Source organism: Mesoplodon densirostris, chromosome 14 (assembly GCF_025265405.1).
Source record: "Mesoplodon densirostris isolate mMesDen1 chromosome 14, mMesDen1 primary haplotype, whole genome shotgun sequence".
Taxonomy (NCBI): Eukaryota; Metazoa; Chordata; class Mammalia; order Artiodactyla; family Ziphiidae; genus Mesoplodon; species Mesoplodon densirostris.
The window spans coordinates 46,892,134-46,919,692 of record NC_082674.1 but is presented as its reverse complement, the minus strand read 5'-3'; the positions used below and the strand labels follow the sequence as shown (position 1 = coordinate 46,919,692).

The window sequence follows — 27,559 nt, the reverse complement described above, 5'->3', positions numbered from 1 at the left end:
ATAAGAATATATAGTTTAGCCTATGTAATAATCCAAAGGAATTTTAACTAGACTTAGAGATCACTTCACTAAGTCTTGATACTGTTTGGTTTGGGGGGGCATTGTTTTGTTTTGTCTTTGCTTTTGTTTTTTTGAAGACCTACCCAGAGCAAGAATTTTGCAAAGGCAAAACACCTGGTTTGTTGATTTATTGATCTATTTAAGTGTCCATTCTGGAACACTTCATAAACAATAGTCAGGCCTATACTTTTCTTCTCAAGAGTGGGGTCTGCTGGAGATGATGTGTTAGTTGTCTAGATTTGCTTTTTAATTTTATGTTGGATTTGGGAATAATAAGATGGGGGGAGATATTTTAACAATTGCTCTGTTACTTACAGTTTGGGAGATAGCACAAGACCACAGAGGTATCCTGTAGCTGGATCCCTAAACATAATTTCAAAGTGTGAGATTATTCAACAAGCCTGAGTAGAGTAACTATTGTGTGCAAAGCACAGTAGGTGTTGAGAATACAAAGATGAAAGCTTATGGTGCCTGCCCACAAAGAGCTCACAGTCTGAGCAAGTAGACAGTAACAGCAATGTGAAATTTTGAGTCCCGTTTCAGAAACTTCCCAGAGAAGGTACTACCAGGCGTCAGTCTTGGGAAGTTGTGGGAATTAGTCCTTAATGAACTGGGGGAAGGAAAGGAGGGAAAGAGAAAGAGTGTTCTAAGCAGAAGGAACAGTATTTGCTAAGGTCGTTAAGTGGAATACAGAAGAAACAAGTGTTCTACACAATTCAGTGAGCAATACAAGATGACAGGTTAAAGTCAAATCATGAAGGGCCTTGCATGTCATGTTAAAAAGTTTGGATATCATCCTGAAGATAGTGGGAAGTGGCATAATCAGCTTTGCTTACAGAAGAGGTAAACACATCATTTGCTTTTAAAACTTATTTCTGAGTTCTAAATTTGTTAACCCAATATGATAATTTTATTGTAGTTAATTAGGACTGGTTTTATTCTTCATTTATACCAGTGCTACAAAGGCAAATTAAATATGAATTTCATTATAAAAATAGCATAGTTCTGTTTTTAAGTTTAAATCTTTATCAAACACAACACAGTGGGGAAAATACCTTAGCTCGAGGAAAAGCTCATATAAAGTCAAAACCAGCCTTAAAATTCCACTCAGCATGTAGTCATTGTTCCAGGCCATTACAATTTTATCCACACAGAATATAACTGTATACTCTTAAAGGATTTTTACTACTTGAGATTTGTTCCATCTTAAAATTTGTACTAAAACTTACTGGAAAACTAGTTTGAAAATAAAATTGTAACTCAGCCTTTGCAGAAGCTACGAGAGGTTCTACACATTTCCCTTATTTGGCATAGCATCCCCTAGTCTTGTAAAAAAATTGTTGTAGTGACAATATAATTGTAGAAATACTATGGAAGCACTGAATGTTACTTATCTTAAGTGTTTTGCCACTTTATAATATAATAGTGCTAGAATTTACACATCAAATCTAATGGAGAGCTCAACTGGTACCTTTAACAAATTGAGGCTATAAAATTATATAGGTCACTGATGTATGCCTAGGGATATTCAGCTGCTGGTTTCCTAGTGGAGAATGCCAGAATTCAGTGGTCGGAGAAAAACTTGTTTAGGACCCTAAGCCACACAGAGTGCCAGAGGCACCCCTTCATCCTTAAGGTGAGTCTAGTTAAGGAGAAGAGGGGTGGGGGGATAGCTGTCCAAGATCTCTCCAAGGCAGTTGACTTTCCACAGATAGCAAGTGTGCTGCTCTTCCTCTTCGTTAGCAAGGATAATCTGTAGATACAGCAGTCCCAGAGGTCAGTTGGACAAGCTGCTTTCTGCAGTCATCTTACATTGGCCAAAGGAACCCGGGAAAAGAAACTTAAAGAAGGTGGATGTGAGCTGGACCTAGAAGGGGAATCTAACCTGTTAAGGTAGAAGGGTTGGAGAGAGGCTTACAGTCAAAGGCAGACAAGTGGCAACATATGTTTGCACATGGCAGTATATTGCCTGGCTGATATGGAGGGCCATACAAGATGGCACTGATGAAAGGACTAGTTTTTAGATGAAACTACCTGTTATATTGCAGTGAGGTTTATCCAATTATACAGGACCTTCTGCATTTTACTGACATCTATGTGAGTAGTCACAGGATTAGGTGGCTGGTGTTGGGGTTCTGGGGGCCTGTATAGCAGCCCACCTTCCTGAGGAGATGAAGATGGTGGGGACAGCCTGCTGAGCTCCTGAGGGGTGCACTGGAGAGTCACAGCACTGGGCTAGGGAAACAGCACTCACAAACCATTGCTGAAGCAGCAGTGCCCAAGGCCTGCACACCAGTAGGAGATGGTCCTCACACTACCCTGGATGTGGCAGCAGTCAGAATTCTCAAGGTAAAAGAATGGTCTGCCCAGTTGAGGTGAAATTGAGAAAGGGCAAATGCAAAAGCAAATACTGAAATAGGAAGAAGGAATCAGAAATGCAGGACAGGGCCTCCCTGGTGGCGCAGTGGTTAAGAGTCCGCCTGCCGATGCAGGGGATACGGGTTCGTGCCCCGGTCTGGGAGGATCCCATATGCCGCGGAGCGGCTGGGCCCGTGAGCCATGGCCGCTGGGCCTACGCATCCGGAGCCTGTGCTCCGCAACGGGAGAGGCCACAACAGTGAGAGGCCCACATACCGCAAAAAGAAAAAAAAAAAAAAAAAAAAGAAATGCAGGACAGAAAAAGGTGGGATAATAAGACAACAGAGAAGGAAGTCAGCCTTGTCACCTGCTAATTTGTCACACTGACACCATAAGCATAGTGTTTTTCCTCAGGTTTTAAATTCTTTAATTTTTCCTATTAATTTTCTGTTTTACCTTTAATATGGGAATAAGAATCTATCATATATACATATATAATTTTTGTAAGGCCATAATGAAAGCATTTGGAGGTCATTTGGTTTCCAAAGAAACCAAAATTAATTTTCCAAAGAAAATTTTTCTAATATGCCATGAGTTTTTACTATATTACTAGCATAGCTTTTAACAAACAAAAATTGGCTCCAGATCAAATCCTCCTGTGTGATATGATTGAATGGCTGCTTCATCAACTACAAATGATATAGATCACTATTATGTTTAGTGGAGACTCCTCAGACCTGCTCATTTGACTCATTTACATGCAGTTTTTCCCACTACGTTTGAAAATATTCCCCATCTGTTCTCTAGTTCTGATTTATAATTTCATCAGTGTCTTGAAAGACAATGACCATAATATCCTTGACATAGTCAATATAATAAATAAAAATTGTTTCTGAAATTTACATTTTCACAGCTTTTTCATAGCTAGAACTTGTACACACAGAAGTTCTCAGAGTTACACATAAGTTCTAATTAGAGCTCTAGTTAAAGCTATGTTTGCTAAGTAGTCTTCATAAGCATTAACATTCCATTTCTCTGGCTGGGTCCTATTGCCACCAACTGTCCTTTCATATCACAAAATATTATAAAATGCAAAAGATTCTAGATTCTTTTTGTTTTGCCAGATTACATTTGTGTGAATGTTTGCAATTTCCCTAATAAGAAATAACTTTAAGAAAGAAAGGCTGATTTTGCCTGTTCTTGCATCCATTCATCTGGAATATGCAAAAGCAAGGGAAGTCATTTGATGCTATGGTTGTTCCTCCTGATTGGATTTCAGTGTCACATTCAAAATACGACACTGAGCAAAGAAACCAAGATAGGATGTATAATTACATGCAAGGACATAGAAAACTATATTAAAAAGCCCTGCCTTTCTGCAGTTTTCTTGCTTCCTTCCACTTGTCTATAACAGAAGTACCACCCTTACATATAGCAAATTCACAGTTTTGTTAAATACAATTTATTGAGCCCTAGTGCCAACCAGGTACCATTTGGGGTGTGTATTACTTCAGTTACTCCTCACAAGAACATTAAGAAATGCATATTATCCCTACTTGACAGACATGGCAGTGAGACTTGGAAAGGTTAAGTGACTTTCTCCCGACACATACCAAAAACACAGTGTTGCTTGGGTTTGAACTGAGGCTTACTTGACTCTAAAACTCATGATCTTACCCACTCTTCTGTCTCAATCGTATTTCATATCTTTCTGTCAGGGAGTTGTATAAGAAAAAAATTTATTCTGTGGTTCTCAGACTTTCTAAAAAGGTCAAGTCTTCCCGTAAACTCTAATTCTTGGTATAATAAACCCTTGGTATAATAAGGCTAGAAAAAAAGCTAGCACAAGCAACTAAAGAAGGAAACAACCTCAAATAAAATAATTTAGAACTTAAAAATACTATGCAGTGAGAAAATAGTATGGTTGTTCTAATTCTGAAAGCCATGGAAAGAGACCTGTAGTTGAAGGTTACTGACAGGACCTCCTTACCCCTACCTGGCAGCTTCACAGTCATCCATATTGACCACATATGTGCCTGAAGCCAAAGGTTTTCATTTAAAGGTTTCCACGAACAAATTATTACATTTCTAGGGAGAAATAATTCTAGGCTAATTTTAAAATTAACAATATGAATTGCTGAATTTTTCCATTTTCTTCTAAAATGAAAACTTGGAATATGATGGACTCTATGGATGTGCTCCATTCAGTAACCATTTTAAGTATATATAACAGATCTAAGAACATAGACTTTTAAAAAAATCTGTTTATTCATGCCAAGAAATTCTCTTAAAGACTGCCTTAGTTTGGCATCTACCTTCAACACATCAACTACATAACTGGCACACGTCCATCTCCCTTTGTACTCTACAGACAGAAACCATGTATGGGGCATGTTTCCCCACAAGATTTTTTTCAGAGTTTATGCTGCCAAACAAGCATTAAGCTACTCTAAATTCCGGGCAAGTATGTAACTTTACAGGTACACAGTACTGCACTAAAACATTGAAGAGAACTTTCTATTCATCCCACTCTGCTAACAGAGCCATTCAATCCTGTTCAGAAAGATGAGTCCATTTTAACCCCTCCTTTGATTCTACAGATTAGGAGGAGGGAGAAGTTACTGCTGAAAAATGAAAAAGAAGGGAAGAAGAAACGGTCATGGCCCCCAAGAAGCAAGAGCATGTTTTTCAGGTTTCCCAGGTTCCAACATTCTGTGTTAGAGAGGGCAGAAGAGATGAGAGCTGGAAAATGAATCCTTTTCACAACAGCGTTCAGAATTTCAGCAAAGTGAGCTTTAATTTCAGATTTTTTAAACTGAAAGAGATTTCAGAGAATATACAGTCCAAATGTATTTTTGCTTCTAATAGAACTGTAAGGTAAAATGCCCCAAACTCATTTAAAAGTCCAAAGACTATTTTATATGCTAGCTTGAGAATTCTTTAGCATCAAAACTCACCAGGTCATAGTTTTAGGAAACAGTATTTTCTTTTGTCCCCTATTGCCTTTAGGTACTCCTCAAACTAATACTCAGGAGTTATTTGAATGCTATTTCTTCACATCACTGAAAGTGTTTTAACACAGGGGCTGGGAGATATCCCACAGCCTATGTACATCAAGCACAATTTATCAGCAAATTAAATTCAAGAATGCATGATAATTCATGAATAATTTGAGGGAAATGGTAACTATAGTATCAATTTGGAACAAAACCAAAAAGTCAAATCTCACTTGGTTTAATGGCATATGAAACACTTGGGCACAAGCTGATAGTTGCTTGCATTTAACATTTTGAACACCAAATAATCTTATGCCTTAATATGATGAAGCCTGCAGAGTCCCCCTTCCTGAAAAATTCTTAATACTTACAAGGAATAATAAGTCTAGGATTTCTTAACTACCTCCTTGCTCAAGGAAGAGAGAGAGAATAAATAACCACTTAGGATGAGATCTTTCCTTGCTATGCTTTATCATAGAGTGAGTTTTTCATATGTTAGAGGAAAAATTATAAAAGTAAGCATCACAATATATATTGTATATATACAAAAATATATGTATGTACACCATATGTCAAAGGGAGAAAGTATAGATATTCAATCTTGTTGAATCCTCACAACTTTCTATATTGGGGTGGATGCAGCATCTATTTTTCAATGTTTTTTAATTAAGTTTTCAAACTTGAAGTTGAAGGTATGACACAGATTCAGAAACTGTTAACATTCTGCCATATTTGCATGCCGTGCTTTAGCACCATCTTTAAACACAGGTAACTGGTCAAATCCCCCCCCCACTACTGAGATTCACGTTGCACCATTTGCATATTTCCAATGATAGGAACCTCATTATCTCCTAATATATTAAAATGTCCAATGACCACAACATTTTTTTCTTTCACTGAACTAAAATCTGCCTTTCTTAGATTTTTATCTGCTTATTCTAGCTCTGCTCTTTGGAAAGACATGGTCAAGATCTTTTCCTTCTTCTCTAAACAGCTTTTCAAAATCCTCAAGTCCACTCTCACAACAGACTAGCTCAGATACAAATCTCATCTTATAAGTTGAGTACAGTCAGCGGGGTGGGGGAAAAGATAGGATGATGTAAAGAGAGGAGGGACTATAGGCCTTCTTAAGGGTTGGCTTTTTTCCCCACAGGTTTTGATACATAACATTTTCATTTTCATTCAGTTTGAAATAGTCCTAAATTTCAATTTTGTTATCTTCTTTAAATCATGAGTTCTTTTGAAGTATATTTCTTCTTTTCCAAAAGAGAGGGATTTTTTAGTTTTGTCATCGTCATTGTTGCTGTTTCTATCTTATTTGCATTGTAATTAGAGAACAAAATCTGTATATTGCAATTTTTGAAGTTTATTTAGACTTGTCTTAAGACCAGAATATAGTCATTTTATTTTAATATTTCCTCAATACTTGAAAAGGTTATGTGTTCTGTACAGTGTTCTGTGTATGTAAGTTCAAAGTTTTTAATCATGTTATTCATATTTTCTATTCATTTCTGAAAATGTATGTTTATTCTTTTAGTTATGGGAGAGATATGTTAAAATCTCTTACTGTGTTTATTCATTTTTCCCTTTAGTTTTATCCATTTTTGCTTTATCTATATTGAGGCTATGTGATTAAATGAAGTTAAATTTAGAATTTCTACATTTTCCTGGTGAACTAAACTTTTATCATTACACAGTACTACATTTTATTCTTTGTAATCTTTTTTCCCTTAAAGTCAACTTTAATATTGCAAAGCCAACTTTCTTTTGGTTAGTGTTTGCATAGCATATTTTCCATCTTTTTTCTTTAATCTACCTGTGTCCTTATATTTAAATCATTTCTCTTGAAGCAGCGTATTTGGGTTTTGGTTTCGTAATCAACCTGAGAATTTTTAGTTTTTATAAAAGCATTTAATTCACTTACCTTTAATGTAACTATTGAGATGTTTAGGTTTAAACTACCATTTTACGATTTGCCTTTTTTTTTCATTCTGCACATTTTAGTTTCTTTTTCTTTCCTTTCTTGCTTTCTGTCTAAAATGACGTACTGTTTTGTACTATTCCATTCTCCCCTGTACTAGATTTGCAGTTTTATACTCTTTGCTATTCTTTTAGTGTTTCCCTAGGGAATACTTTAACATGTACCCTTGACTTATCAAATTCCAAAATAAATTGGTAGTTTTACCTCTTCCCAGACTATAGAAGGACCTTAAAGAACTTAAACTCCATTTACCTTCCTGCCAACCCATGTGCTTTATTCCCATGTATTTTAATTCTAATTTTTTATAAATCACAAAAGACCTTACTATTTTTGTTTTATATAGTTGGTGTTCATTAAGATTTACCCACATATTTATCCTTTCATTGCTTTTCATTTTGCTGGAATTTTGAATCAGAAAGAGACAAGAAAAAGGAATTTAGTACAAATTTGATGAGTCACACCCCTCACTCCCTTCATACTACCTATCCATTTGGAATTCAGAAAAATAGAAGGGCCCTGAGGCATATGGGGAAACATTGTGCAGAAACCTCATAAGTACGATGTAATGAAATGGGCAGGAAGATACACACAAGAATGTAACATGCTCTGAAGGCAAGAGGCACAAAGATACACTTTATTTTCAAAGTCTTAGGCAGTTAATGATTTGGAGAAGTATTGCCAAGTTATACTCAGCAAATTTAGTACTATACCTCAATTTAATGGGCACAAAATCTGTTTATTGTTGAATGAACAACAAGTATAATGTTTATTGGTCTCATACAATTAGGAGGTCACCAAGCCATGCTTGTTATAATTGGCATTGCCATAGCCAGGGGCTTATGTGACCTCAAGTGATGATTGGCCTGACGGAGTAAGCCAGGAATGTGTGTGCTTTGGGCTAGAGAGACTGACTAATCTGACTGTAAGGCCTCAAGGAGGGGGACCAGGAATCAAGCCACAGTGCTCACGGAGGGCATGGAGGACTCAGTTGAATGTACTCAGTCTCCATCCAGTTCATCACTCTCCAGGGGTTTGATCTGGAGCTGGGGATAGGAGGGAGGTGGGAGGGGCAGGGTGAAGCAGTGGAGCACCAGGAAAACACAATTGAAATATCAATGCAGAGGCATCCCCTAATAAGATGGGATCATAATTCCTATGAAGGCCATCCAGTTTGAAGTAGATTGCCAGCTTGTATGGGATGGGCTTGAACTTTCATACAGTCTTTAATTCCTGGTACTCAGCCATCCTAGAGCAAAGACTAATGGTGCTGCTTGTTTCAAAACACAGTTTTACCTCCACAAGTTTGTAGATTGATGATTGATTGTAATATCATTCCAAATACCAGGGTCATCTTTTCCCAATTTTTAATGGATAATTAAGTTTAAGAAGAAAAAAGGGAGTTTACCTGGGTATGACATATTCTCAGAGATGCCAGAGAACACTCCTGACAATTAACAATCATTTATCAGTAGAAAATGTCTTTCCCTTAAGATTCTGAAATCAATAAGCTTCACTTTGCCAGTGTGCAAAAAGAGGGGAAGAATGAGGATTAAGGTCTTTGTGTCCTTGCTTTTCTCTGTTTTAGCCTATGATTGGTCCATTTGGTTTGTGTGTAGTACAGAGGAGTCACGAGTTGATGGTTCATGTTCACCAGTTGGTTTTCTCCCCCACATTCATGAATATTTAATATGAATTCACAAGGTTAGACATGAACTGTATGTCTAACCTCATCCAATCATCTTGCAAATGAACACCACTAGCCACAGAGGAGACTAGGTGAGAGAGGGTCGATTTGCAGTGCAAAACCATCATCACTGCTGGTGAAGCAACTGCAAGTACATGTAGCACGATTTTTCCATATGGGAACAGCGTATTTCAAGGTTCTGTTAGAACACAGTGCAATGTCAAGGACTTCCAGAACACTTGATTCACCACTCTCTAAAACAAAGAAATTAACTATCAGGGAGGCTGATATTTGTTGATTTGGGTGATATTTTTGTTTATCATTTAAAGCACACCAAACTATTAACAATCTGTTTTGCCAGAACAGATAAGAATTCAGAACTATAAATCTACTGCTGGCCATCAACGAAGTCAGTCCTCTTTTGTTACTTAATATCAGTATTTATTTTCTCCGCTAGAACTGCTTAGCTTGGGTGAATTCTAGCTGATAATTTCAGAAGGGTGAAAAGCTAACTAGAACTGGGCATTTTGCCCAGATAAATCTGATTCCAGTACTATGAAGGAAGCAGCAAGGGAAATAGAAAATCTTTGACAAAAATTGTTGATAATTGGCTAAGGATTGGGGAGGGAAACAGAAGATTTGGAGAGCTATGAAAGTTATTCTAATGTAGAAGAAAGATGCGAGGGAGGATCCAACGCCCTAAAGATTAACAACCTTCTCTTTAAATCTAAGAAAAATTATGTATCTATATAATATATATAAGAAATTTATATACATATATGACTACAATAAAACTTCTGCTATCCTGAACTCTTAAGAAATAAGCCTTTCTGGAAACCTAAATTGCAGAAGCAAAATAGAAATCTTAAGTTTGAATCTCTGCTCTGTGTGACCTTGGGCAGGTCACTCATCAACCTACATTTCAGTGGCAACTCCTGCCTCATCCAAAAATTGTGGATAATGAAACCATTATTCCACAGGGCTGTAACTAGGATTAAATCAGAGGCCTGTAGATCTAATTTCCTAATCAAATAATAGATGTTTAAATACTGTTAAATATTTACCTATTTTTATGCCAGTTAATTTTAGAATTTTAACAAATTTGTATGTGAAGTTATATAAAATATTACACACCTTCTCCTTAATCAGATGTCAATCACCGTAATTTAATGTCTTGATTTCTCAGGTTATCATTATTAATAGTCATTAATGGATGAGGCAGCAATAAAATAGCAATGCCTCAGCACTTGTTGAAATAGTTGCTACCTTCCAGGATTATACTGAAAAATAAGATTAATATCCAAAATAACTGTAAGATCTTCACCCAATGAGTTCCTTTTATTCAAAAAGTTTCATAGATGAAGTAGAAAGAGTACTTTGCTGGGAACTAATTTATTGTTCGGTCACTAGAGAAAGGAAGAAAGGAAGAGAGAGAGGGAAAGAAGGAAGGCAGGCAGGCAGGCAGGAAGGAAGAAGGGAGGGAGGGAAGGAAGGAAGGAAAGGAAAGAAAGGAAGGAAAGAGGAAAGAAAGAGGGAGGGAGGGAGGAAGAAAGGAAGGAAGAGAGAGAGAGGAAGAAAAAAAAAAAGAAAGAAAGCAGCCAGGAGTAAAGTAGCTCATCCTTATAGCAAATATGAATCTTGACCTTTTTTTTCCCATTTTACTCCATTTATGAGATTAAATTAGTATGGTTGGGGAAAACATAAAATAACATTTTAGATCCACACAGATCAAGAAATAGCAGCAACTTGAACTTAACCACTACCTTTTCTTTACCATCAAATAATATTTACGAAGAATGCACAGTGTCCCACTCAGATCTAGTCAAGATATGGTTATTTTACTCTAAGAATTTACGGTCTGGAAACAAAAAGATTTATTTTGAGAATTCTGAACTTTTTTAAATCTGTGCATTATCATTAAGGATAGACAGTCTATTTTACAGATGGAGAATCAGAGAGAAAAAGAATTGATGCCATGGCCCTAGATCACAGAGGCAGTGACAGAATAAAAATAATTATTTTTATTTTTATTATTCCTATTTCAGGAATAATATTCCTATTTCAGTGCATTATCATCAAACACACCATCTGGTCAATGGTGGCTTATTCCAAAGTAGTTCTGAATTATTCCCTAAATGTAAAGCAGCACAAATGAGAAAAGTTTAAGTGGTAATCTAAAGCATTTAAGGTACACAAAGTCTTTGCCCAGGAAAACACAGTGGAGTGACTCCATGTCGTGGTAAATTATCAAATTATGGAAAGAACATTGCAGAGATTAAAATGTTGCATAAGAGAGAGAAAGCAACATGAGTCAGGGGTTTGGGAAATATGAGTCAGACGGAAGGGCAGGAGCCAAAAACATAGAGAATGTGGGCCTAAGCAGGGACTTAATGGACACGACAGAGATGTGGACACAGTTGCCTCCATTAACTTTGAGAGAAAACCAAACATGCAGTTCCATAGACTGGAGATCATTGTGATAAAGGGGCTAGCACTGAGAGCTGAGCGAAGATCAAGCTGGATTATTTAACGCAATGAGGATGCCAAAGTCAGCAAGAGAGGGACCTACAATAGTATAAATCACTAGAAGGGAGAGTGTGGGCACATTTTTGAAAAATGAGGAAATCACCAAATATTGCCATTAGCTATTCTTAATGCATTAGAATGATGAAATGTGAGTTGATTTACGTGTTGTGATATTTTAGGAAGCACATTCTATTATTTTGTACTTTGGTAATGTTTCCATTAGGCTATGTCTACATAGTTCAGAGCTGCTTCCTGTGGTGTGCAATCCAAACTCTAATCGCACCTTTAAGGCCTTGAATTTTGCTCATGACTTGAGCTACCATGTTATGAGCACCTTCAACCAGGCACTGCACCAGACTCCTCATACACAGCACCTCCAGCCGTGCTGATTCCAGCTGTCTGCCATTCTTCTCACGCAAACTGCTTTTGTCTTATCAGTGTTTTCTAATGTGATCTCCCTTCTGCCTAGAAATAGCCTCCTATTTCTGCCAATCCATATACCTTACCTTCTTCAAAATGCAGCTCAAAATTCACCTCCTCAGGCCAGCCTTCCACCTCTAATGCTGCCATCTTCCTAGCTTTGCACTTCTTCACTCCACTGCTTTACAGCCATTTCCATCTACTGACATCTTGCTGTTTCTTACGTCTTGCCTGTTACTCAGCCTTGTAAATGTTTAGTTTCATGAGATAAAACACTGATCCTACTTTCTTTAAACTCTAGGCATCAGTTCTTAGCAAACAATCTTGATTCATTCATCCATTTACTGAACAAATATGTTTTGAAAACCCACCCTGTTTCTTGTACTCTGCAAGGTGCTGGGAATACAGAAAAAAGTAATACATAGACCCTGTCCTCAAAGAGCTTGGGTTCAGGGCCCAGGGAATGTGTTAACTGTCTACCTAAAGAACCTAGTGAGCTTAACTGTCAAGGATAACTTACAGATAGTTTAAAAACAAAACAAAAACTCCTCTCCCTAGAGTACTGTTTCCTAGATTATCAGGAAAACCATAGCTGATGTGAGTAGTTTCCATTATGAATAAAGAATTGCTTTTGCTAATACAGGTATTCCCACCACAGAGGGCTTTCATAAACATACCTGGGAGAGCCAGGTCTTCTGGTGCATCTGCACAGAGATGGATATTCTGCTTTGAGTTTCTAACATAGTAGTATATTTTAGTGATTTTCTTACCACATGATATTTAAGACATAGAAATGCATAAAAGTAGAAAAGATAAGCACAAAAGAGTTTAACAATGTAAAACAGTTCTTACATGATTTTGTATAGATGTGTGAATAAACAATAATAGGATCTCAAAGTATAACTTTCAAATTAATAAAACCATGTTATTTAAATAAACCAATAAATTGATGGTATAATTGAAGATAGTTCAAGGAAATCCAGTCTATCTACACATCCTTCAGGATTAGATAACCTGCTAAGAGCAAAGAGGATAAATATTCTAAACTCGAATCGGAAAAGCCATAAATGAAAATGTAGTCTGTTCGTTTACAAGCAGATCCAGCTCAAGGTATAAGATGAAGCATCCATTCAACTCCTTTGGAATAATTTCTTGAAGGGGATTTCATGCAACTGTGTTTTATTGAATTTCAGGGAGGTTTCCCATCTGAAAGAATTAAAACTAAAAGTGCATCCAAGTAAGTAGAAAGTGTATTTAAAATACTACCAGTCAGGGACTTCCCTGGTGCTCCAGTGGTAAAGAATCCACCTTCCAACGCAGGGGACACGGGTTCGATCCCTGGTCGGGGAGCTAAGATCTCACATGCCGCAGGGCAACTAAGCCCGCGTGCCACAACTATTGAGTTCACGCACCTCAACTAGAGAGGCCATGTGCCGCAACCTGCAGAGCCCATGCACCCTGGAGCCTGCGTGCCACAGCTAGAGAAGAGAAAACCCATACACCGCAACTAGAGAGAAGCCCGAGCACCACAACAAAAGATCCTGTGTGCCACAACTAAGACCCAATGCAGCCAATAAATAAAATAATCTTTTGTAAATAAAGCTTATTCTATAAAATAAATAAATAAAATAAAATACCACCAGTCAATCCTAGGTGAGGTGAGTCCTGATGCAGTTTTGTTTGTTATTGATAGAGAAAGGAAAAGAATATAGTAGCAGTAGAGACAGTCGTATTTTATTTTGTTTTTTGTTTTTTTTATTAAATTACTTTAACTCACCTAATAGTTTTATTAAATAATCCTTCTTAGAAGGTAAACAGACCTGGTTCTTAAAAAGGAATAGGTCCAGGGAGCATGGCTTTTATGTTTGAAATCTATTTAATGATATATTAATTCCACTGGAAATGTTAGCCTATTAATCAAAGAGAGAACTAAACGACAAAAAAAAAAAAAAAAAAAAAAGGAAGGAAATCACATCAGGAATGCGATGGGGTGGAGGCAGTTTGCAGAGGGATGTCTCAGAAAGAAAAGCCACAGTCACTGGTGAAGCCTCCTTTAGAAAATGTAGCAGCCAGCCTGAGCCCTTGATCTTCTGCCAGCATGTACCGAGGAAACTTGCCACATCTGAATCTCACATTGCCGTATCTCTCAGTGCTATTATCACTACAAATGCTGGCAAATGTTCTTGACATAAAACAATATGAACTCTGCTGTCATTTCTGCATTAGCGGGTCATAAAGCTCTGAAGAAACCCCAGTAGACATGTTTTCATCAAGTGCATATGAGAAAATAATAAAAGACACAAAAAGAGCAGATAATTTCAAAGCAAGATTGCTGTACCTCTGCATAGTGCCTGAAAAGGACAGAGTTGTAATCACCGATTTGAAAATAATAGTAATAATAATAAAAAATTCAAAACAAAAATAAAAAATAAGAAAAAATTCACCAAAACTTTAAAACCAGATAATAAGAATTATGTAAGTAGATGCTTTTATAGGTTATTATCCAATAAACAGCCATACATCCCTCGAGTATTCTTTATCTCCCTTCCCTCCTTCTTTTGGAGAGAATCTCTCTTATCATTTCCACACCTAGCTAACTAAAGCCGATATCTGAGGACAACTCTCTTATAACCTGAGCTTCCTACATTATTACACTGGGTGTAATATTACTGGGTGTAATAATGTGCATTTATGTGCACAGTGCAGCAGTTATGTTTGAAAATAAAGAAAGATGAAAGGGAACACACCAGGGGCTACTCTCTGAGCTTCTTAAAGGGAAGGCAGGATTTAAGGAATAAATTCTAATTACCGATGATTCATTTTTGGTACTGATTTTTGCCCCATTATTTCTTCCAAAGCACCACCATGGGTCTGCCACAGTGATGATCTAAACACCCCTAAACCTTTCTCAGTTTTTATGCAAAATTTGTCATCTAGGAATTACAAATTTTAGATATTTTTTAATGAAGCTTAGAATCTTCAGTTGTTGAAGAATGCCAAAATTTTATAATCCTTTCATCTGTGCTATTTAACCTCATAATATGAGAGATTTGAATGAATGAAAAGGTGATGTGGATAAGGCAAAATTATATTTCACTTATAAATTACTGTAATATGAGAGACACACACAAGTGCCCATCATATTTTGATCTCAAAGAAATTTGTTATAACAAGTTCATATTATGACTGAATATTTTTTACTTTTCTGGAGCTATAATCTACCTACTCCTTAAGGTACATTTAGTAAACTGTTCCAAGAAGTGAAATGTTTTGGGAAAATGTGTATTTTAAACTACACCAGCCTATCTCTCCTAGAGGAATGTGATTAAATTGAATTCTTTTTATTTTGAAATTTGCAATGAAAAGTTTATACGTTTATGTTGTGCTAAAGTTTACCAAAAAAAAAAAAACCAACAGCAACAGGGAATGCATAATATTAAAGTTTGATTTTTACCTAGTTATTGGGCAGATTTTTAGAGATTAGTTACTAGAAATTATTTCAAATGTCATATATTGGGTGGAAAAGCAAGTATCACACAATTTATTTACATTTTAAAACACACAAAACAATACTGTATACTGTAATGGGTGCATAACTGTATAATAAAAGTATAAAAAATCTCAGGGAAGGATTCACACCTACCAGGATGGTAATAGGTGGGTGGGTAAAGGAATGAGGATGGAGTAAGGCTTTAGGTACATCTCCAGTGTTTCATTTCTTAACAAAACAAAGTGAGCTGAGGCCCGCATGGCAGAATGTTAGCATTTGTTAAATCTAAGTGGTACACAGTGACATCTATGAAATTACTTTTTGAACACTTGAAATAATGTGTCATTTTAAGCATTTCCAATATAACAGTATTACAGAGTAAAAACTTGGTTTTTTTAAGAAAAGTATGATGGCAAAATGGAGGAACTATCAACATTTTCACAAGAGACTCAAACTATTTTTGTGCTGCGTGTCTTTAACAGACATAGATGAGTGCACTGCAGGGACGCACAACTGTAGAGCCGACCAAGTGTGCATCAATTTACGAGGTTCCTTCACCTGTCAGTGCCCTCCTGGGTATCAGAAGCGAGGAGAGCAGTGTGTAGGTAAGTACAACAGTGCACTAAGCCAAGTCCTGTCTGGAGCATCTTAACTGTTTAAACCTCAGTCCTTTAAAACAAAGTACTCATCTTTATTTGGAGAATGATAGTGCTTATTTTTTCATTGACTACCAATCCATTTTCCACGTTTACAAGAAAAAAACTAGCCTTAAAGGTTGAGCATATTCTGGGTATCAAAGTGTTGGCTACATGTTAGACTAAGCAAAAGCAGAAATTTGGGGTGTGAATGAGACCACAAAAGCAACCGGGAAAATCATTTAAAATTAGTTATTTGGTACCCTAGCATTAAAACACTGGTGCTATGGGCTTCATTCACTGGTTGTAGCATAGCATAGCTTATGGGGCAAATGGTGAGGTTCAAATCCCAGCTCTACCCCTAACTCACTTTGAGACCTTGGGCAAGTTACTTAAATACTCTGTGTCTCACTCTTTTCCTTTGTACTATGGAGATAACACCCGCCTCTATCTGAGGAGCTCATGTGCAGGAGTGCTTAGAATGGCTCCTGGTTCTGGGTTGTATGGCTGTGTGCCATCATTATGTAATGAGTTAACAGACTTGAACTAAACATTCTTTACGTGGCAAGTGGGTGCAGTGCTAGGGATGCAACACATGTGCCCTCCTTGAGAGTTCTACTTGAGCTCTCTGAGGACAGGGGCCAGGCCTGGTGTGTGTCATTGTTGTCTCCCCAGTCCCTGAAGAGTGCCCGCCAAGTAGGTGCTCAATGCATGCTTCTTGAATGACAGGAAGAACATGATATGGGGAGGCCAACTGGCAAATGAGAAGTAAACTAAAGTGTTCTGGGCTCAATCTTGAGGCCCAGCACTAGGATGAAACTCTGTAATTGACTCCCTCTGTCCACTGATTTACATACCACCTCTTACCATAAGATCAGTGAAGAGTCCTTATTTTCTCTTAGGAACAGAGGATAATGATGTGGGGACAGGCAACCCAGCATCAATTTTCACCTGAGAATGTGAGCTTTTGGTGTCAGGATGTCAACACTGAGCTCCTCATGGGACCTGGCCCTGTTCTTCCTGCCATGGGGTTGTGCATAGGTGCTGGGGCTAGTGCCCAGCCTCTGAGGAAGGACCAGGGCTTGCACTGACTGAAGCTGCGACTTAAGAGAAAATTGTGTGGAAAACTCCACAGGCACCAAAGTTTTGCCCACTGTATTAGTCAGGAAAATAAACAATTGAGGGTGTAAAAAGTATACAAAAAGAAAAAACCCAGCCTACTATGGGAAGAATCAAAGCGAATGGAACTTATGGTTAGAGCCCTTTATGGTATGGCAGGAGATGTCCTTAAATTCAGATCTAGGACTTCCCTGGTGGTCCAGTGGTTAAGACTCCATGCTTCCACTGCAGGGGGTGCAGGTTCATCCCTGGTCATCCCTAGTAGGGGAAATAAGATCCCACATGCCACGTGGTGCCGCCAAGAATTAAAAAAAAAAAAATTCAGGTCTAATCATGTGGCTTCCTCACTGTTCCCCTCACCCATAGAACCAACACTACATTCCTCAACAGAGCATATAAGGTCTTCCTCTCTCTAGCCCTTGCCCAGCTCTATTGTATCAACACCCCTCTCCTGCCAAAATAATTACACTCCAGCTTTGTCCCACTAGTTATAGTTCCCCAATACATCACACAGTGTCACACTTTGGTGCCTCTACCAGAGACATGCAGTCCTAACAAACTCCTGTTCAACTCTCAAATTCTAGCTCAAGGTAACTTCCTCTGGGAGGTCTTCCATGATATACCCAAATATAATTAGTCACTCCCTCCTCTATGCCAGTAATTCTCAAACTCTGATGGATCCTTTGTAAATTTCCAACCTGTTATAGATCAATACTTATGTAGAGTACAGTAAGAATGTTGCAGTAACATCAAATTGTTATTCCTAAACACTTGCTCCCAATTTCTGTACTTATTCATTGCAGACTGGTCCAAATGGTCCGTGGACCAGTAGTGGTCAGCAGATCACACTTTGAGTAGAATGGTGCTCCCTCTCTCCCTTGTACACTTTTCTATTTTGATCTTATAATTCCATGCATTAATTTGTTTTCATGCCTGTTTTCCATACAAGACAGGGGTAGAATATATATATGATTATCATTGTTATAAACCTACATTACCAAACACAATGATAGCAAATAACAATGGTTCAATGAATGTTTACTGGTTGAGAAGACATGCATTATTTATTCATCAAATATTTAGTAAGGGATGACTGTGCTCCAAGTTCTAGGTATTGGGCCATTGTAGTAAACAAACAGATTTTACAGAATCGCAGCCCATGGAACTATTAGAAAGTACCACTTACATAATTTAGCTGTTGATATTGGCACCTGGCCGTAACACTAGGTACTAGGAAGAACCATGCTAAAATTACTTTTAATTAGTATGAACTTTCCATTCATTCAGCTAATGTTTATTGAGCACCTACTATGCCAGACCCTGTTCCAGGTATTAAGCACACAACAGTGAACAGACAAAAAATACTTTACCTCTACCTCAAGAGGAGGAAATTTGCCTTGCATTATAGGGAGGGACACAGACAAGAAGCAAATAAACACATAATACAATGTCAAGGAGTGTCACTGGCTACAAATAAATATAAAGCAGGATAAGGGGTTAGATGGGGAAGAAGAAGTTATTTTATATGGATGGACAGAGATGGCCTCCCTGAGGTGACAATTTGATCAGACACCTAAATAAATTAGGAGGGAAGCCATGTGAACATCATTACTGTTCACTTCAATATTCAAGTTAAATCAAATATATTTTGCAGCTTATTCATAATAGCTCCCCCCCCCCTTCTTTTTGCCCATTTTGTGCAAGGAAGTTCACCTAAACCATCTCATGTAAGCCTCCCAACAATCCTGCCACATTGCTGATTATTACTCACCGAAGAGGAAATGGAAGCTCTGAGAGGTTAAGACCAAGCTAGTAAATGCCAGAATGAAGATTCAAACTCAGATTACCTTGCAGCCACTTGAGCACACTGCCTTCCACACTTTTAGTTATTAAAGTACTGGAAGGGTTCAGCATAAAGTTTTGTTTTGTTTCATTTTTTCCATGAGATAGTCACTCCATAGTATTACAGTGATTGTGCATAATTGTTATTTTAAATTACACATGCCATATTGGAGTTGTCACAAAGTGTAGAATCATCAATTAATGGAATTCTATTATGCTTCTAAAATATTAATCCTACTTTGCAAGTTCTCAATTGAGCATTTTATAGTTGGAAATATTTATATGAGAAGGACACAGGCTGGAACACATCATCAATGTGTCAGAGGGGCACTCTCAAGAAGTAACTTGTTTAGTGTCCCATTCCTTCCATAGCGTTCTTTCACTTGATTCTCACGGAAACTTCATAAGATACACACGCAGCATTACTATCCACATTTTACAGAAGAAAAAACCTAGATACTGAACATTTAAGTGACTTCGCCAAGGTCACCAGCTGAGCAACAGCACGTACCTCCTTTTATTAGTTTTACGCTACATCACTCAATTCTTCCATAGTTCTTTTCTACATCTATCATTATAAATAAGCTTTTAGAGTCCCAGCCTGACATTCTCACTTATATGTGAAATAGTTTTAATTACTTTTCCCTCTTTAAATCTCAACCAACCCAACCAGGTTTATGAAGTCTTTGTTCTTAACATCTCATTTAACTGCAGAGGGCAGACCAAAGTGTATTTAAAGCACAGATACCCTAATTTTTAAAAAAGAAAAATAATTACTTTTAAAAGGATGTCTCTAGATAGGTTTTCCATATAATGCTCTGCTGAGAAATTGAGACTAAACAGCTCAATAATAGTAATTTGGATAGTCAATAATTTGGTTCTCTTTGTGTATGATTGATAACCTAGATATAGACGAATGTACCATCCCTCCATATTGCCACCAAAGATGCGTGAACACGCCAGGATCATTTTATTGCCAGTGCAGTCCTGGGTTTCAGCTGGCAGCAAACAACTATACCTGCGTAGGTAAGACTTCTGGAAACAGTCATCCTGACTGATTTCTGTCTTTCCAAGCCACACTGCAGTATTTCCAGTTTTCTATGTTCTTGAGTGAACTGGTTTCCATCAACTTCCCTGCATAAAGCTGAAAAGACAGTAACCAATCTGGTTTTTTAAAACACATCAAGATGTGAATGGAAAAAAATTTTAACCTTGGTTTTAGTTCTCTTCTGTGAGTGTATCAAAAAAAATTTAACTACAGATCAATTGATATACACACACCAATTAGTCAAGAGTGTGTGATATAAACGCTGAAGGTGCCAAAGGGGTTACTGCAAGTTCAAATACATAAACTTTCTGCTGAAAGTGCATCTGATTTTTACATGCTTCTTCTGCCCTTTCAGAATGCAATGTCACGGCACACAATTTTAAGATTGGCATGACATGGAAAGAATCTAGTGCAGGAAAAATGCCTTTTCACAATATTTTCAGTGCCTTAGAGCATTGCAAAACTCTGTATGGGTCTCAAAGGCTTATGTTATAATTGTAATGGAATTTAACAGGACCCATTTAAAAAGTACTAAATAGCACAGATAAATCTTCACTACAGCATGCTGAGAGACCGTATTAGTATGTGTCTTATATCAATTATTTATAGACTTGGCATTTTGCATCTGAACAACAATACAAGAAAATAGATACTGGAATGTATATTTATTAGAATCATTAAATTCTTTTGGAAAGATTCATCAAACACCAAACTAACTGTCATTCCCAGAAAAAAAAATATTCTGGTATTTTTAAAAGAAGTATATGACAGATGTTTGAAGTTGTTCCAACAAATATGAAACCTGAATGGATGTTCTCCAGTGAGCTTCTGCAGAGCAAAGAATCCAGCTAGGGAATTACTCACTTATCATCGGATGACATAGGTACAAAAGAGCAAGGCTATGCTTAAAGACATAGATATATAAATGCGTATAACCTTGCCTTTCAGACATAAATGAATGTGATGCCAGCAATCAATGTGCTCAGCAATGCTACAACATTCTTGGTTCATTCATCTGTCAGTGCAATCAAGGATATGAGCTAAGCAGTGACAGGCTCAACTGTGAAGGTAAAATATTGTCCAAGTAATTAGTAATCATGGTCCACTTCCTGTGATTGCTGTTGCTTTAATCCAAGTATGTACCTGTTTATGAAAGCAAATTTTTATCCATGGAAATTCTGTTCTAAAATCCAGTTAATTTAGTTCAATTATAACATTGACTTTTTAGTATGTTTTCAAAAGAAAGGAGAAGAAACAAAATAATTGAAATATTAGATGTAGGCTGGGTCTGATAATTAGCAAGGGTGCTCTAGTGTCTTGTTTCTCAAGTGTGATGCAATGGCTAACAGCAGTGGCATCTCCTGGGAGCCTGTGAGAATTGTAGAATCTCAGGCCCCAGCCCAGACCTACTGAGTCAGATTCTGCATCTAATGAGAACTCCAGGTGACTGGCATGCATGTTTAAGTTCAAAAATGGCTGATTGCATGTCAAGAATATTAGAAGAGGAACCAGGAGACCTGGCCCCTAGTCATGCCTGCCACTGTGTAATTCAAAAGGCGTAAGACATCCTGAGGGAGATGCCATTGACACTTCATGCTCCCGACTTCCTCACAAACGCTCCCACCTTTTCTTGGGACAGCACCATTGACAAATGCAAAGCATTCTGCCAGGGCATCACCTCTAGAAGCTAGCACAGGGATGGAACTTGGAGTTCAAAACTCAGATGAACTTGGGAGCAGAGCCACCCAATTTCTGAGAAGGCAAATATGAATCTGCATCACTGGGTGGGTCTGCCAAGCACAACATGAAGATCATCAAACACAAGCCAATTCATTCAGTCTGTTCAGCTAGTATGGTTAGTTCCAGGATTCGCCAAACTGTCAGCAATAAGTGAGTAAAAATGATGGTAAGAAAAATTCTCTGTGCTGTGAAGCTGTATGGGAAATGAGCTGATATTGTTAGAATTTGCACTTGAGCTTCTTATAAAGTATTGTATTTCTGTTTCAGAGTATGCAGTGTTAAAAAAAATTACCAAAATAGTGACATGTAAGTTTTCCACTCTGTCTTATTGCTCTTGTCTGGTTCAACAGACATTGATGAATGCAGAACCTCGAGCTACCTGTGTCAATATCAATGTGTCAATGAGCCTGGGAAATTCTCTTGTATGTGCCCCCAGGGATATCAAGTGGTGAGAAGTAGAACATGTCAGGGTAAGTTTATTGTTTTCATATCTGTTAAGTTTTAACCAGGAAAAGCAGGGAGGAAGTTGTAGGATTCTCTATCCCAGACTTTCATTTTTTACAATTTGAGCTCTTTTTTTTCCCCTGTTGATCATGAGACATGCACATCTCATAAAGAGGATATTCAGTGTTAACTCTCTTTGAAATGTAAAGTAATCAGTTTTCTTTCTTAAAATAAATAATTTTAAGAAAATATTGGTATGCCTTCTATATAGCCTACATAATCCCTATGATATACATCCTCTAATCATCCACCAGAAAAGATTCAATTATTAAAATATTTCACCATGAGTTTCGGTGTAGAGCATAAGCTTAATGTGTGGTTAGGTGCACCTCAAACTGATCTGAATTCTCTAAAACACCAGGATTATAAATTGGATAGTAATTTAAGTGTTGAGAAAATCAGCTTCATGTGTATTAAAAAGTGCTTGAATACTTCAGTAAAAAAAACTATTAATCCAAAAATAGCTAATGTCTTCAGGTCCAGTTCTAAAATAAATGTTCAGGTGATTGTCACAGCTACATGTAGGTGGAAGAAGTGGCTCTCTACATGGTATGATTTCAGAGTCTCTTTGAAAGATTTGAAAATGTGCACCCTCTCCTCCCTACCTCCTGCATGTAGCTTAAAATTTCTTTAACAGGCAAAAGACTATTCAGTTAAAACTAAAACTAGATAATCCTGGAAAAATTGGTACAAACACAGGTTTACATAAAGCAGTGAGAGAGTGAAAAAAAAAACTGACTGAACTTGAAGACACAAAATCTGTTTGAGACCTAGCTGTATGGCATTCTATCTATATAATTTGAACAAATTATCAAACTTCTCTGAGCCTCAACTTTCTCATTTGGAAAAGGGAGTTGAGGGAATGAAATGGAATAACATACAGAAAAATTATTTATAAACTATAAAACCTGTAAAGTTCAATATGTTTTTATGAAATTTACCCAGCAATATAAATGACTAGTAGCAAATCTTCTCTAGAAGAAGGGCAGTAAAATATTAAGAAAGGAAAAGATCAAGGAAAGGAGACACTCAGGATTCTCAGTCTATATCATGATTTTACAGGGAAAGGTTAATTCACAGGAACATCCATGACCTGAGATTTTATAGTATGCATGTGATCATTCAACTAGAATCCAACCACTAAATATGAGCATAATCAGAATGTAGTTCATTGCACAATAAACATCTTTCTACCCCTTTCCACGTTACTAGAGACTCTGTAATGTTAATTGTGGAGAAACATTGCATTCCAATGGTTTTACTTTCTGAACCCTAATTGAGACTTTTAACATGAATATTACATGCGGGAAAATGTTAGCCAGTGGGATTCCTTAACCAATTTCCCTGGAGTCCTGAAACAAATGTCTATGTGTTTCTGATCATAAATGGATTTGACACCCAGCAAAAGACAGAAACAAGTTAACACTCAGTGGAATCTTACCAGCCTACTCTATTTATATCTGTTATAACGAAAGGTGAAAATGCAGTGGAATTGCAAATAGGAGATTCCTTAGTGTTATATATTGAAGAATGTTTGGTTAAACTAAAACATTTTTTGTGAAAGAGACTTACCATTCTTTTAGGGTACAAAACAATCGGTTTCCCCCACTGAAACCATTCCTTCCCAACCCTGTCCACAGGTTAAAGTAAAACCAAAAGAGTCTGGATTCTTACCTTCCCCCAAAAGGTTTATTGTGGGGATGGAATAACTGTTCTCATTTCCACAGTCTTGCAAAAATTAAAACTCTGTGTGTGCATGTGTGGTGGCAGGTTGTGGGGAGGGGAGAGGGACAGCGGGGAAGGAGAGAAACAGAGAGAGAATACACAGATACACAGACACACATTCATCAAATATTTTAATACTATTAATCATTTTTGAAAAACCTTCCAAAATGATTAAGGAGTTGATTAAGCTAGGCTCTAAATTACTGGAAGTAATAAATACAATTATCACATAAAGTTTCCTTTTGCTGCTGTTGAACTCCATATAACAAACAAGTCTTCACTTTCCCTGTAGCTAAACAGCATCTTTATTTTTCAAAAAAGTGAAAAATATTGAAAGGACAAGTCAGTTGTGATTTCTTCTGAGGAATCTAAGTTCTTTCTTTAGCCATAGCCAGTCCAAAAGAAGATACTTTTTGTAACTGACTCTTGGAAACTGCATAGCTTTTCCAGTCTCCTCTTGGGTTCCAGATAGCTTTTGCCAGTTTGGAAGCTAAAAGAAAATTTTTTCTCCAAAGACAAGGAATGGAATTATTCTCATTTAGAGGATGCAATACCTTGCAGTGGAGAGATGCCTGTCACTAACTGAACTTGGGTCAGCCACTTAACCCTTATTTGTTTTCCCTTCATGCCAAATAGAGATAATATATTTCTCACCATCTCCATATGGTTTGTGTGAAGAGCAACTTGGTTCAATTTAATATTTCTTAAAATCCAGGTGCCCCCAGTGCACTCATGCTAGGTGATAAAGGGATAGAAAGATGTGTACAATAGCCTTTGCCCTCCAGGAGCTTACAAGCTAATAGAAGGATTAAGACAAACATGCAGATTTCAATAATGCAAAGCAAAAAGCAATAAAGGCCCCAAAAGAGGAAAATGAGATATAAGAATTCAGAGAGAAGAAAGAGATCATATCCCAGCAACTAGGCCATGACTACCTGTAAATTAATGAATGAAAATATCTGATTGTGAGGAAGGGATGATTCAGAAAAGGCTTATATTGGATAAAATCTAATCACTATTCAAATGTAAAGGGAGACAAACATACATAGGGATGTGGATATTAATATAATTTTCATTGTCGTAAATGTAATGGTTCTCTAGCATTGTAAACTCTTCTCTCAGATGTCATCTGGGAACTCCTAATTCCCAAATCTAAATTCAGTCTTTGTCCATCCTGGCCTTCCCACAACCCTCCTTCCTGGGACCCTCTCTAGCTCTGACCTCCTTGCACTGCCTTTTCCTGGGTTGCCTCTCACGGCTGACACTGACAGTCCCTTCCTTAAGTTCCCTTCTTCCCCATGGTCTTTAAATAGCCATGCTCTACATGGTAGGACACTTCATAGCTTCACTTCTTTTGCTGTGAACAGCTTCCTATGGACAGTGTAATCCACTCCCAGAACATTAACTATCCAGCAGCATGCTACAGCTTACTGCAACCACATTCCAGCCTTTCCCTCTCTCCCAAGCTTCTGAGCCTGACAATAAACTTCCATCTCCATAGTTTTTGTTTGCTGCTTTCTCAGCCTGGAAGGCCCTCCCCACTGCAATCTGAAAATCCCATCTAACCACCACCCTTTTCAAGGCCAAGGTAAGAGGCCTCCTCTTTCTTTCAGCTTTCCTTAATTCCCCAGAGAGCAAGAAATAGTGTCTTTCATTTTTATTTAAGCAAAGTCAATGGCAAGCATTTGGCTTTGAATTCAACAGATGAACAATAGGTGCTTGATAAAATACCATGAAATGACACATATTAATCTGTAGAGAATGGCTCCACTACATCTGTCATGAATTAATGCAATGAACCCAGGTCCCACCAAGTCTTGTGTCTAAAAGCAAATTAAACACAGTCCAGATTCTTATACACCTCCTTCCAGTGGCAAACTAGAATCTGCCACTTATGCAATTTACTTATATCAGTAAACTCTTCGACTCTACATCTCTACAGATATAAATGAGTGTGAGACCACAAATGAATGTCGGGAAGATGAAATGTGTTGGAATTATCATGGCGGCTTCCGTTGTTACCCACGAAATCCTTGTCAAGATCCTTACGTTCTAACATCAGAGAAGTAAGAAAAATCAGAACTTTTGAAACTGAGAATCTTCTGGTTTTACCAAGACTAACTGATGAATACTTTTGTTTGTCTCTGCAGCCGATGTGTTTGCCCAGTCTCAAATGCACTGTGCCGAGAACTTCCCCAATCCATAGTCCACAAATACATGAGCATCCGATCTGATAGGTCTGTGCCATCTGACATCTTCCAGATACAGGCCACAACCATTTATCCCAACACTATCAATACTTTTCGGATTAAATCTGGAAATGAAAATAGAGAGTTCTACCTAAGAGTAAGTATCCTGAGGGCAGCCTTAGCTTTTGAGAAAGTTCCAAGTTTGTTGTTGTTGTTTGGTAGTAATTCACATAGAAAGAAAGCTAACATTTAAAGAGTTTTTATGTGCAGGCATTGTAAGTCCTTCCAGTGTGCATTATCTCATTCAATCCTCTTGGTAATACTTGGTCAGATTAATATTTATCTCCATATTTTACAGAAAAGAAAAGTAAGACTCAGGGAGATGAAGTAGCTTCTCTAAAGTCATTCAGATAAAAGTTGCACACTCTAGCAGAGTTGTGTGTGACCACCAAAACACAAGCCTACACACACACACACACACACACACACACACACACCTCAAACAGATACCACAAATCAGTGATAGCTATTTAGTTGTACATAGAAAAAATAATTCCTGGAGAGCTTTTCAAAAACGCTGAATTCCTTATTGTTACATTCGCAAGATTATTTACATCTGCACCAAAACTAACACCCAGAAGTATCTGAGAAGTGACCCCAACTCCCCACCCCCCGCACCATGTGTACAACAGATAGTTGTACCATTCTTGCAAATTTCCAGGCAGGCAATGTGAGGTCACGTTTATGTTTTCCCTTTCTTTCATTGCCTATATGAAATCTTTCTCTGAATTCTGCCATTTCTCTCTCCACAGTGTCCCCTGGGTTATCTATGTTTCCTTGTGTCTCTGCTTCTCTTCCTTTAAACTGGCTCTTAGCACCTCTCTAATCCCTCCAAGGGCTTCCCAGCAAATCTCCCTGACTCCAGTGCCTCAGCCTTCCAGTCCCCCATGCAAAATCTTAGCAAGTTCATTTTAGGTTAAAATTCCGACATATTTCAAATACGGCTCACCACTTCATGTGAAAATGATGGCACCCCACCAAGCAGTTTGCAGGGTTACGGTAAGTCTTTCACGCTAAGGATGTTATTCATCCAGTTCCAATTTGCTCAAAACTCCTTTGGGCACTCTTCATTTTTAATCAGATTTTAAGGTCAATATTTCATTTTGAGAATATGAAAAGTAAATTGGGAAATTCATCCTCGTGGTAAAGTTTACAGATTTTTAATGTTTACTCGTTTATCCT

At 37.6% G+C, this 27,559-nt stretch overlaps 1 protein-coding gene and 1 long non-coding RNA gene across 5 annotated transcripts in view; one reads left to right on the top strand and one right to left on the bottom strand.

Annotated features, from left to right (window-relative positions):
• The window catches only part of LOC132502180 (uncharacterized), a 211,579-nt gene that overhangs the window by 3,633 nt on the left and 180,387 nt on the right, over positions 1-27,559 (bottom strand). The window lies entirely within an intron of this gene.
• The window catches only part of EFEMP1 (EGF containing fibulin extracellular matrix protein 1), a 69,780-nt gene that overhangs the window by 37,045 nt on the left and 5,176 nt on the right, over positions 1-27,559 (top strand). For all 4 annotated transcript variants that reach the window (XM_060118018.1, XM_060118017.1, XM_060118016.1 and 1 more), the window contains 6 exons: positions 15,998-16,120; positions 20,018-20,137; positions 21,108-21,227; positions 22,250-22,369; positions 26,071-26,194; positions 26,279-26,474. In XM_060118018.1, coding sequence (XP_059974001.1) covers positions 15,998-16,120; positions 20,018-20,137; positions 21,108-21,227; positions 22,250-22,369; positions 26,071-26,194; positions 26,279-26,474 — 803 coding nt within the window. The remainder of the gene's footprint in view (positions 1-15,997; positions 16,121-20,017; positions 20,138-21,107; positions 21,228-22,249; positions 22,370-26,070; positions 26,195-26,278; positions 26,475-27,559) is intronic.